General features: G+C 28.8%; 1 protein-coding gene across 1 annotated transcript; it reads left to right on the plus strand.

The window, feature by feature from the left end:
- The first annotated feature begins 1,352 nt into the window (after positions 1 to 1,352).
- LOC119677230 (mucin-5AC-like) lies at positions 1,353 to 14,041 on the plus strand. The gene is made up of 3 exons (XM_038088501.1): positions 1,353 to 1,379; positions 3,445 to 3,786; positions 10,219 to 14,041. The coding sequence occupies exons 1-3, from the start codon at positions 1,353 to 1,355 to the stop codon at positions 13,147 to 13,149; spliced, it is 3,300 nt and encodes a 1,099-aa protein (XP_037944429.1). The 3' UTR covers positions 13,150 to 14,041.
- The last annotated feature ends 10 nt before the right edge of the window (positions 14,042 to 14,051 follow it).

Raw genomic sequence — 14,051 nt, forward strand, 5'->3', positions numbered from 1 at the left:
TTGCAAAGAAAAATTAATTTTGTTGCCTTCAAAGTGTGCTGCATCGAATTCAATACAACTTTGACAGCATTCGATCCATTTCTGTAAATATTTTTCGTAAGCAGATCGAGGTATTGCCTTCAAAATCTTCAGAAAATTTTCTTTTATGCCGAAAAGCGACTTAAAAGTCCTCTCACCTCGGGAGAAGTGGAGAGTAATAGAACATCATAGCAGTTAAGTACTATATGATGCTTGATAGATCACATTCGTTAAGTTTTTACCAAAAACTCTTCGAAACAATGGATTGACAAAATTGGATTCGATCACATCTCTGGGCAACAATTTTTTTACTTTCGTTGCTTCAGAATGTATTTGTTAAATACTTCTGAATATTTGTTAATAATTCTGAAATAAGAGTCCATGTGGACAGAACTCATTTTGATATTAATATTGAGATTTTCAATTAATAAATTAATTCGTTCATATTGTATTACTACTAGTTCTAGCGTTTTATCACATATCCCTTATCAAGGCCTGTAAAGACCGCAACCTACTTTTACAAAATCGATATATGAAAAATGTTTGACATGTCATAACCTCCATTCTTCAGTGCAATGCAAAAGATCAAAAAATGTTTGATTGCACTTATTTTTTTTATGTGCAGTGCTTAATATAGAACTAATAATCCCATTTGTATGAATTTATGCTGGAGTAAACCACAGATAGATAGAAAACTGATATATTGAGTTTTTTTCGTTATAGCCTTCCATTACAGAATGTCACAGAAAAATAATATGTTGTGTGGCAAAATCCACAAAAATTCAATGCAATTTAATTTCATTTTTGGTCGTTAATATTTAAATACGTACGTCAAATCCCATACATAGATATGGACAAATATGAGCAGTGAGATGTGCTCTGTGCTCTGCGCCATATAGCACAAATTTCATGTTAATCCTTTATTATGGTCAGCATTATTACGACCGCATAACTAATTATAATGGTCACGGAAATATCAAATAAACTTTTTCATATTTCAGACAAATTTCGTACAAAAGTCAGATTAGATTGCCAAAGAAATACAAAACACAATATAGGAAAAAAAGGAACATTCAAGAAATGAATAATAAAAACAAAGGCTAAATTACGATGAAAGTTACAACTTACCAAAAAAAGGAAAAATAAAAGAAGTGACGAGTAGCAAATAGCAAGTAGCAGTAAAGAGTAGCGAGTAACGAGTAACGTGTAGCGAGTACCATCGCCAGTTTAGTAAATAACTGGAGTTGAAAATCTTGAATGAAGGCATGAAGGACTACCGCCGAACATTACAAGGACATGAAAGTAAGTTTAAAAAGATTAGTTTGAGTATTATTATGGTATTGCATACAGAAAGTCAAAGGGTGAGAGAAATTGTAAGTAAGGCTCGTGTAAGCTAAGCTATAATAAAAATGAACAACAAAAGAGTTTGAAAACAAATATTTGACCTCATGCTGCAAATTAAATTTAATTCCAATAGTCAGTTTTACACGTTGCGTGCAATGAGTTGCGAGGAATTTTGATTAAAACGCAGTGTGTTTAAAAAAGTAGCAGTAGAGAATAATCCTTATAATTATTTACCTAGTATAAGCTAATAGAAGTAGCCTGTAACAGAATATTAAAGGAAAAATGTGGAAAGTACCAAGAGAATGTGGCAAAATATGCAACGAGCCAGTGAAATATTTCACAAAATGCTGTTAAGAAAACCGCAGAGTGCATTTTAGAGAATGTGGACGGATAGAATATTGCACGGACCAAAAAGGAGCAATGCAAACAATAGAAAATCAATGGAGTACGGTTTGTACCATAGAATGTAGAGAGCAACCAGAACGGACAGCTTACTAAATGCTAGGAATTATGAAAAAACATTTATAAGAAATGCCATTAAAATCATACTGACGATGTTGTATTTAGAAAAAGTTCGATGTATAGTACTAGGAATGAATAACCAAACCATGAAAAAAAGAAAAAAAATCTTTACAGCAGAAATGAAACGTTGATAGCATTTACTAATTAGAGTAAGAAATTGAAAAAAAAACAGGGAAAGTATCACCATCATCTGCAGAAGTGAATCAACTTAATACAAAAAAAAAAAAACATGAATAAATAAAATCTGGATAAAAATGATGAATATGATTATCTGAATCGTCAAGAGAAATATACAGAAATAATCAAGTCATAAAATAATCAAATCCAATTATATCTTTGAAATAGAAGTAGTAAATGCGTGAGATAAAATCAGATAAATTTAGAACAGAAAATTTCTCATACATTGTGACCGAAAAGGTTCCGGAAATTTTAAATAAAACGCAAAATTCTTAATCTTCATCAATATTTATTTTATCTCCTTCAAAATATGCTCCATTAGAAGCGATACACAAATGCCAACGTTTCTTCCAATCATCAAAACATTTTTTATAGGCGCTTTCCGGTATGGCTTTGAGTTTCCTCTGCGAATTCTGTTTTACGTCTTCTATGGATTCAAAACGCGTTCCTCTGAGTGGTAATTTGAGTTTGGGAAACAGGAAAAAGTCACACGGTGCAAGATCAGGTGAATACGGGGGCTGTTCGATGGTATTTATTGAATGTTTGGCCTTAAAATCGTTGATAATGTTGGCTCGGTGCGAGGGAGCATTATCGTCATGAAAAATCCATGAATTATCCTTCCACAATTGAGGCCGTTTACGGCGGATATTTTCACGCAAACGTCTTAAAACAGTCAAATAATAGGCTTTATTGACTGTTTGTCCTTCAGGGACGAATTCATGATGCACCACACCACGAATATCGAAGAAAACAATCAGCATTGCCTTGATTTCGAGCGACCTTTGGCGTGGTTTTTTCGGCATGTCTTCGACGGTCGTACGAACGTCCTGAAAGGCTTTGTAACCAACTCATAAATTGAGTTTTCGATAAAACTGATTCCCCAATAAAGCCTTTTGTAGCATTCGCAACGATTCTGCACACGAAATTTCGTTCGAAACACAAAATTTTGATGCAAACTCTTTGTTCATATTTTTTTCCATTGTTTTTTTCGCAACGCACTACTGGAGGTGAACTGGTTCAAACTGCCGTAAACGAAACTGTCTGACAGATCGCGCTCATTTTGGCATAGTAATTAAGGACAGTGCTGCCAAACTAACATAAACTTAAAATATCGAAAAATATACAGCGCGCGAATTTTAAATGAGAATTTCCGAAAACTTTTCGGTCACAATGTATGTTAAATTTTAAATTAATAATAAATAATTATTATATTGTATTTTATTATATTATATCACATTTTATTATAATTTCTAATAAATAATAAATTTATAAAAAATGGTAATTCAATTCTTAATTTATATATTTTATCTGATTTTTTTTTTTAAATGCTAATTTAAAAAAAAAATAAAATAATTTTATAATATTAAATGCTTAACTTTACAGGTGTTAGAAATTGTTCGTGCTGCTGATGCATTTACCACAGTTCCACCAAAATCACCATCTGAGCATCATGACCAAGATAAAATTCAAAAGACTACAACAGTTGTTATATCGAAGCACACACTAGATACTAATCCACCTATTCAACAACAACAACAACAACAGCAGCAGCAGCAACAACAACAACCAACATCACACGCAGCCACACCACCAGCTGCAACAGCTACAGTGCCGCCTATATCTCCAACTGTGACTACAAAACCTACAGAGTCGTCCCTTTCAAAGAGTTCTAAAGTTACTACAAATGAAAAACAACCGGAAATGCCACAACAGCAAAATGAACAGGTATGTTAAATTTTAAATTCTTAGTTTTTGTTTATTTTTTTATCATAACCGTTTTGTGTTGTTGCATTGTCACTATATGTCGTTGTGCATATATCGTTAAATAAAATTTCTAAACAAAGTTAAAAGACACTTAAATGTACTGGAAAATGTTAAACTTAACCCAATTTAAACATTCACTTTTCATTCACTGTGTGTTACATTATTTTTAATAAATTATTTATTATTTTAGTGTTCGTCTCTAATTCACGTAATTTGTCTAAAAATGTTCGTTAATTATCGTTATTATTAGTTATAGTTATGTATAAAATTCATGTCTGCACTTTAAATGTCATTCTTCATAATAATTGTTCTTGATTTTGTTTTTTTTTTGTGTTTTCGTACTCATTTCACGGTACTGCAAATCTTAAAAAAATTTTTGGAAAAATCTAATTAAATTTTTTTATGTTGCCAGTGTTGCCTTATTGCCTTATTGTCAATTGTTTTGTTATTGATTTATTTTGCTTTTCTAAAATGGAACTTAATTTCGAATAGTGGGGTTAGTAAGACGTTATATGTTTCCTTCGCAATATGGAATAGGTATTACGATTCTTAAAAACAAAGTTAATATTCTGCGATTTAAAAAAATTGTGTGTTTTATTTTACGTTTTTTTTAAAAATTCTTTTTAATTCGTAAGCACCGTATTGAAGAATTAAAACTAAATTTAAGGAAAATAAAAATTTTTTTTTGTATAGTAAAAAAATTTTAAATTAAAAACTAAATGTTCCATATAAAGCCTACTTATTTGCAAAGGTTAGACCTTAGCAAAATCGTTTTATAAGTACATCATAAGTATGAAAAGTGTGTCAGTGCTTGAGACAGTTGGAAAAAGCTACTTGAGTAAGTGCTTTTGGTTTTAGTAAGTTAAAAATAAATATAATTAAAGGAAAAAAATACAGAAACTAAATATAAAATATATAATGATGTTATTTATATTTGTGTTTAAAATTAGTTGTATTATGATTTGAATTATATGTGTGGAAAATAAAAAAAACGTGTTAATACACCTCATAAAACTAACCATAGAGATTTTTTTTTGTAGTATTTCAATTGATATTAAAATATGTTTCAACAAGAAATATACCTGCCATAACAACATTTCTAACATATTTCTCTATAATAAAAATTAGGGTAACAAAATAATGAAAAAACTAAGTTACTCATAATTTTTGTTAATATAATAAATAGCATTTTAAATTAAAAAATTTGGTTGTTAGTTCAAATAAATTAGTATATAAGTGTATAAGGTGTGATCAAAAAGTAATGAGAATTTTTAATTTTATTTATAATGTAATGCTACTTCATTAACTTTAAAGTAGTCCGTAGACTTTTGATATTATGTACTTACGCGATCGAAATTTCCATTTCCAGCGATTGAAAAGACTATTGTAACGTCTTGAGTTCGCTCTAAGATTTTCCGTGTTTCATTTTTAATGTTGAGAACCTTCTCATTTAAAGTAACAGATGGTTTCAATTACAGTAATGTTCTTTATCGTATTGAATTGTTGAAGAAACTGTTGTTATGAAAATCGCTTGAGAAGAGCCATATAACCTATTCTATGACCTCTTATGACATGATATGGCACGACCTCTTCTTCTTAGCACATAAATAGTAACTCATCTATTAGTAAGTACAAATTGATAAATTTTTTCCGCGTTTCAATTATTGATGGTCTTGTTAATGATATTCAGATCTAGCAATATATTTATATAAATGTATTTTTGAAAGTGCTTATTACTTCTTCAAACTTTTTTGTTTAACATTTCAAATACTTCGCTGCAATAATTTTATTTTTAACAAAAAATTTTAATCCGACACAAATTGACATTGCAGCATTTAAGGTGCAACCAATACACAAAAAGACTCCATTTATTAAAAATGGTACCGGGAGGGTATTTTTAAAATTATTGTTATATTTTGATCACACCATATTATTTAAAGAAAAAATTATTATAAATTTATTTAAAAAAAAAAAAATTAAGTATTTCGTCTAGTTTTATATTTCAAAAATTATTTGTAGACAATATTTAAATTATACAGTTTTATGTTTAATGTTTATATTGTTATTAAATTATTTTTCATTATTTTAAATTATAATTGAATCTTATTCTCACCCATTAATCCTACTTCCCATCATCAAATCCACTAATATTGTGGATTTGCTTTCGGGCTGTAACAATAAATTCAATATGAAATTATTTAATCAAGGGACTGAAAACAACTTTGAATTATGGAGAGCTGAAAGTTGGTAAAGGACCTTACTTTGACCAAATTTTTCTCATATCGGGAATATAGTCAGTCATTTAATTATAAACAGACTTTTTTCCAAAAATATCAAACAAAATATTATTTATTTCACGCTGATTTGAGGTTCTTGACGTTGGTCGGAGAAACTAGAACTATGCTCAGTCAGTCCGAAATTTGTTACTTCTGCTTGTCATCGTTGAATGTATAATAACAATGTATTTTTTATACCTTCTGGATTTGGTTTGAAAAATTCCATAAGTACTGACTCTGTCGTATGAAGCGATCTATATATATACTACATATAGACTGGTTGCAATCTAATTCTTCGTATTTTTGTACCTTAATTTATAGGCACATTTGAACTACGGCTTCATTCTTAAAGTAAGAAGTACTTATCTATATCAGATGTAAAATCAATCAATTGGTGAAAATAATTTCTTTTTTTAAATTTTATTTTATTTTAAAATATATTAATTGCTTTGAGTTTATTTTTTATATCGATAATAATTCTATTGTTATTTAAAGGTTCTTTGTAACCTTTATATAAGGAAAGCTTCTTTTTTTAATTAATTTTTATAGTTATTTCATTTACAAATACATCTATATATCAAAATTGATTTTGTGTTCAGGATGGAGCGTTATAACAACTGAATTTTTTAGGTCCACAAAAAGCCTTCAAACAATAAAAATATATTAAGTGATAATTAGTTTTTATTTATTTAAATATATTTTTGTAGTAAAATATTTTACCATAGTTAATATTATTAGAAACGTTTAAGTATTACGCAGCGCAAGTTATTGTTATTTTAGACCCTTTTCCCCCTTTCTAAGACTATGTCACATTGTTAGTAAGGTAAAAAAATTAAAATAAATAACATAATACAAATGAAAATAAAAATTATATTAAAATTAAATTTCAAAAATTATTTAATTGAAAAGAAATTAAATATAAATAAATTAATTAAACATAATTTACAAATAATATAAAAAATAAATAAAAAATATATTAAAAATAAAAAAAAATAAATACAAAATATATTAAAGCTAAATGAAAAATAAATAAAAAATAAATTAAAAATAAATAAAAAATGAAAAAAAAAAACAAATAAATAAAAATAAATAAAAAAATAAATTAAAACTAAATGAAAAAATAAATAAAAATAAATAAATAAATTAAAACTGATGAAAATAAATTAAAAATATAATAAATTTAAATAAATAAATTAAATGTAAATAAAAAATAAATAAAAAAAATAAAAATAAATTAAATAAAAAAATAAAAATAATAAAATTAAAATAATAAATTAAAAATAAATATATTAAATTAAAAATAAATAAAAAATAAATTCAAAAAATTAATAAATAAAATAAAAATTAATAAAAAAACAAAGAACATTGAAAAAGAAATAAAAATAAATATAAAAACAAAAAGAAATAAATAAACAAAAATAAAAAAAAATAAAATGAATAAAAACAAAATAAAAAAAATAAAAAATTTGTAAAAAATAAAAAATTTGAAAAAAATATAATAACGTAAAATATATATAAATAAATAAAATGAAAATACAATAAAATCAATATATATATATAAATTTAATTATAAATTAATAAAACAAAATATAAAAGAAATATTGTATGTATTTATAACGCCAATAATAAAATAAATAAGTGGCAGAGTATTAAATAAAAATAACAAATATGTAAACAATTCCTTATATATTAATCAATTGCAAGGCATACATTAAGTATTAAGATATAAAACTATTAAATTTAAAGTAATAATCATATTTTAGACAATTCAAATTAAAATTGTTAATAACTATTTCTATTTTAATTTTATTCTATTAATTTATATGTGTAAGCATGAAAATTTTATATAATCCTTCGCTTAGTATATATACTTATGTATTTAACTGATTCCCGTTAAACTAAAAATTTAATTTTATTCTCTATATATATCTCTGTGTATTTTTTCCGAGTATGAATTTACAATTTTCTTCAATTTTTTTTCAATTTTAAATTAAAAATTCTTAATTGGCTGTCGTTTTGATGTGTACTTTAACAAATTTTGCATACATAAAATTAAAATAATTTTCTAAATTTAAAAAAACTATGATTTTTTATTTAATATAACAATTCTCTTCCTTTTTCGATTCTTTCTTTTTGTTCTTCTCTTTATGCCGATTTCATTGCAGAACTCTGATCAAAGTCTTGCTTAACAAGCGGATGTTTTTAACTATAAGACTGATGAATACTTAGTTTAACGGAGGAAATATTTTTCCTTTTCTTGAAGCTTAAACTTATTAAATAAAAAAAAAATAAAAATAATTATATGTAAATGTGACTTAAAATATAACAAAAATTTTCTTTTGTTAAAATTTGTTGTTGAGTGTCAAGTAAATTTTCTATTCAATTAGAAAACTGTATTATGTGTACAAAGTGTTGTTTCCTTCTCTCATACAATAAATATTTTATACTATACAAGATATTAAATCACTATATGCATTTATATATACAAATATAAATAAGTAGAACGGAACTCATATCCGTTTGACTCAGTACTATTGCAATATACTTATATATGCCCTGAGTGTCATAAATATTTCAATGGTTTCAAAAATTATTTGATAATATGATTAAAAACAAAATGCAACTATTAATTACTATCCCTAATTTAAATATTTTAAGAAACTTCTACAGTAAAATATATGTCTCAAATATTGATACTTAAATAAGTGATGTATGAAATATCCTGATAAAGTAGGTTTCTATTGATATAGTTAAATGGATCCTTTTAAAATCTTATAAAATGCGAAATATTAATTTTTTGAAATTTGTAAAATTTCAAATGGTATTATATATATTTTTTTTTTATTATTTTAAAGTACTATGGAAACTATATAGTTCCTAACAAATAGATGAATAGCTTTCTTTTGATTATGATTTCTTATTAATATAAAAAAGAATTCTTATCCTTTTTAAATTTCCAAAAAAAGAAAAAAAAACTTGTAATAATGATGATAAAAAATATGAAAAATTCAACAAGCACCTTTTAAAGTTTTCAATTGCATATCTTGAGTCTTAAACAAAATTATCTCAATTAAATTGTTGTTGGTGTATATATGTACATATATAGGCAAATTAAAAATTTATTAGTAATGAAAACAATAAAAAATCCTTCCTATAATGTAACAGCACGAATTTTATTGGGAAAATATTTCCTTTAAAAATTTTCGTTAATTGTTAAAAAAAATAAATAAATAAATATTTATGGTCCAATATTGTATAAATAATAAAAAAAAAATTGATTGTTAATATTTAAAAAAAAAATTTAAATGTTTTTATTGTTGGTATAAATTTACTATTACAAAAAAAAAAAATAAATAAATTTGGAATTTATTATATGATAAACTAACGTAAACTGTTTGTCAAGTTAACTTAATGTAATTTTTTTTTATCATTTCAATTTCCGACATCAGATGTAAGAATAAATTGTTTTGTAAATTTATTAAATATTAAAACAATAAAAGTCTTTTGTTTTAAAGTGATTTCATTTAAGAATTCATTTTGAGTAGAGATACGACAGTTTATCTGAGTTCTATTAGTAAATGTTCTTAGGTAAATTGCATATTTGTGAATCGTTTGCTTAATTTGTTATTGTTTTGGCTTCAGCTTTTCTATTTTCACTTAAAAAATTTGACAAATCAAATCAAATTAAATAAAATCCTTTTGTTACTGTTTTATAATTTTATTTTAAAAGTGTTTTAAGATTGGTAAGTGGAATTGGTTTACGTACAAAAAATTTCAGAACATTTTACTGTTTCATTATCAAGTTTGTGTTGTTTCGACTCATTTTTGCACATTTAAAATTCACTGGCATTAAAGCATTCATCTGTGCTTTAACAATGTTTCCAAGACATTAACCCACTTACATAGATGCACAAAAATATTGGTCTCACACAACAACTCCATAAAGTCTCAGCACACAAATATATGCAAATCTGAACGCATTTAGTCTAATTATTGTATATGTTTGTGAAAAAAATCTTTTGTTTCTGTTGAGCTAATAGCACAATTTTTAGAATAACAATAAATAATTTTTGCTAAAATATTGTAAAATTTAAAAAATTTTGATGCAACTTATCAGAATCGAAAAGATGATCCACGCTTTGAATATAAAAAAATGGTGCAAAATCAACGTATATTGAAAGATGGCGCTCTTGAAGATTTAAAACAAAAGGCCACAAAAGCTGAAGCTGTATATATAATTGATGATGACGATGACGACGACGACGACGACGACGATGATGATGACGATGTAGACAATAACATTGATAATAACGATGATGTAGATGCTTATGAGAATCAATCTGAGCAAGAATCGAACATACTAACATCTAATACACCAGATCAAATAGATACTGACTCCGATTTCTATGAGAAAGCACGTTCCATGCCACGTTATACAAGTGATTCTGAAAGTGATTATAAAACGTACAGACCTAGTTATGGTAAGCAATGCAGTTCACCTGACTTATCTTCAACATCCTATGGGGGTCATCGAAAATCTGTTAGCTTTGATTTAAGCGGTGATGAAAGATCAAAATCAGATTACGAAAGTTCACGTACACCAGAAAGTTATAATCGGTTTTATGACTCAGAACAAGAATACAATACCGCTCGTACTCGCTATCCGCGTAAAGGTATTTTGAGATCTTCGAGTCCGTCCTCTTCTAATAATTCAACATTAGAAAGATCGAACCGTCCAATGAAACCAACAACTATTACTCCCACAGTAGCTCGAATAAAAGAAATTGATTCGCCCGTACTTCAACATGCAATGCGTTCACCATCACCAAATATTTCAAATAAAGGTTATAGAAGTCCGCCACCACCACCCGAAAAAGTGTTAGTATCTACTGAAATTGAAAGAGATAATCCCTTCCGTGAAGCTTATTTAGACAAGAGTAAAACTGATGAATATACTGAAATAGCAAAAGCAATATCAAAATCGCCAGTTGCCTTAAAGTCACCACGTGAGCAATTTTTCTTTGGTTCGGGTTCAAAATCAAATGAAGATCTTTTGTCAAGCAATCGTTCGATAAATAATACCCGTTCTTCTCCTACAATGTTTTCTAATGCTCAATCAATGTCTACTGGAAATCTAGTTGCAAGTTCAACCGGTACTAAACCTAAAATCCCACCACCATTATTACCGAAACCGAAACTAAAAAAAGCTGAAATTGTTCATAATTATGCATTGGAAACATTTCAAAATACCGACGTTGGACATGGTGATTTCGCTGTATTTGAGCACGATATTACAACAAACACAATACAAGAGGTTCACAGACCGCAAACTCCAGTCACGCAACCAGCTTCTCAAACAAATAAATTACCTATGAGAGTTTCTACACCGCGTAGTCCTTTACGTCCACGTGAAAGTCCGCCACCACCTCCAATTAATTTTTCCACAATGCCAAAGAAAACTTCTCCTTCAAGCACAGCGGATGAACCTCACTATCTTGAAGTATTGCCACCATTAGCTCCTGAAATTCCACCAGCTCAAAAACGTCCGCATGAATTTATACATGAGAACTCTCCAAATAATATACTGGTTTCTGAAGAAGAACATCGCATCATACTTTTGAAGGAAAATGATCTACGTAATCAATTACGTAGCAAAACATTGGTTCCAGAATTAGGTGTACCCAACGAAAATGCTCCAGCAGTGCCGGCGTATGCAGGCATCAACAAATCGGTAAATCCATTTTTAGATAGTTCAGATGATAATATTGACTTACCATTGCCACCACTACCCACTTTGCCTCTCTCAGCTAATGTAGCATGTGATAGTAGTTCAATTTGTGACAGCGAATCTTCAACTACTAATAATGCCTCTATTTCTTCCCCTATTTCAAATGCTAACCCGCAGAAGCGATTGGATTTTTCATCAGTAACACCAACGTTTTCACTTATAAGCCATCCGTCACCATCACAAATTTTTCCCACAGCTCAAATACTTCCTGTACAATACACAAACTTACCACAGCCACAACAACCTAACACTACACATGTCCTCACAGGACAAATCCTATCAACTAGTACAAATACTTTTAATACAACTACCCAACAACCCCTCCTTAGTATAGGTGGTTATGTGTTACTGCCACAAACACAGTTTTCTTCCTCCACATCACAATCACCATCGCTTGCTTCAACGCCAGTGTTTTTCACCGGCAGTAGTCCTACATCAACTGCATTCTATGTACAGCAACAACAAGCGCCACAGCCGAATCCAGTACAGTCCACACAAATGCAATTAAATCAACGTGCTTTGGTGAGTGAACCCAATGGGCTACAACAACATCCTGATATTCCCGCAACACCAAATACACCTACTATCAATATAAATCAAACTCCGAAGGTGGTTTTACCTTCCGCTAACATAATGACAAGCTACAGTACAACAACAACTGTTCCAAAAGCTACTACAACTGTTACGCCATCAACACCAACTACTCCATCGTACATATCAATGCAATTTCCTGCAATATCTGAAATAATTGCAGAAAACTCTAGTGAACCCATTTCGACTTCTTCACTTTTGAAAATTAGTAGTAACAATTATCAAAACACTTCACAATCATTAGGTGTCTCTTCTTCCACCATTGGCACATCCTCCAGTTTCTCAATTGACTCATCCACCTCATCACTGCAGCGTACCTTTAATGCATCCTCATACTATGAGACTGCTGAAGAAATATATTCCACAATAGAAGAAGAGGCTATCTACAGTAACACTTCATTTTTCGATTCTCGACGTAGCAGTGACACTTCCTTATCTTGTCGTGCCTCAACTTCTCCACCACCACCACCTTTGCCTCCCAAAAGACCAGTTAAACCAAACAAATTACGCACGGCACCACCACCACCTTTAGGAGTTCGTAACATGAAATTGCATTCACAGTCACAACCACAATTAGATCTTTCGTCACCATCACTGAAAAAACAATCTGTAGCACACTTTGTAAATCTACCTTCCTCCCCACCTACCGGAAAGGAAACAACTGTATGATTGTATTTCCCATCCAATATTCCAAACTGCTCAGCTTAAGTGTTTAGTGTGCTACGTTGCGGCTTACGCTGAGCAGTGACGAAGCTTACTAATCGCTGAAGTTGTTATCACTTTCGTCATTTAAATGTCCAAAGTAATTGTTGTGCCATTTGTGGCTTCACTTTTCAATGGTTTTCTTTATTACATCAACTTTCCAACTTTCCAACTTCCTCTGGTCGAGATATATTTCCATTAAACATTTATTTATTTATTTATTTATTTGTATTGCTTATTTGCAAGCAAAGTGGTGGGCTTAGAAAAGTTTTTAATTGCTTTTAGGTAATCCGAAATAGGTCAAAATTCGTAATAAAATAAAAATGGGTTAACAGTATTAACAGGCAGAGTACCAGAAAAGTTTCGTTTTAATTAAGATGCTAATTTTTGAGGCAAGGATTATTTTGTGTCCTTGTCGACGACCTGCTTAATATCATTGTATAAATTTAAATTGGCTTCTGAAATTTTTTGATTGAAAAACAATACTGGATACTGACTGAATATGGTTTCGCAACGACGGCGCTACTGAGAGAGGCAGTACTAACAAAACTTAGAGGGAAAAAATAAAATGAGAAAACTGTGAAAAAGTTCATAAAGTTTTTCTTTATCACGTAAGCCACGTAACTGCTTCATAGCACATATTAATTAAAATCTAACACTTTGTCATCAATTTAACACCTCGGTTACCCTGGGTAACAGTATTAACGCATACTCATGTACCAAATCTAATCCATATCTATTTCCATTGCATGACGGTACCTTTTAAATTTTACAGCAAAAAGTATGCGGGGCAAAGTCGTCATGACCATTGCCGTGCCGTTGCAATAATGTTAATTAAAATCAAATTCAAATGCTGTTGGATGTGGATA

The sequence above is a fragment of the Teleopsis dalmanni genome, chromosome 2 (genome assembly GCF_002237135.1).
Source record: "Teleopsis dalmanni isolate 2A chromosome 2, ASM223713v2, whole genome shotgun sequence".
Taxonomy (NCBI): Eukaryota; Metazoa; Arthropoda; class Insecta; order Diptera; family Diopsidae; genus Teleopsis; species Teleopsis dalmanni.

What these genes read in the sequence shown, in the direction of transcription:
- LOC119677230 (XM_038088501.1), top strand. Translation starts at nt 1,353, where the DNA reads ATGGTATTGCATACAGAAAGTCAAAGG. An exon ending in TGCATACAGAAAGTCAAAGG is followed by an intron (nt 1,380 to 3,444) that starts GTGAGAGAAATT and finishes TTAACTTTACAG; the next exon opens with GTGTTAGAAATTGTTCGTGC. An exon ending in CACAACAGCAAAATGAACAG is followed by an intron (nt 3,787 to 10,218) that starts GTATGTTAAATT and finishes GCAACTTATCAG; the next exon opens with AATCGAAAAGATGATCCACG.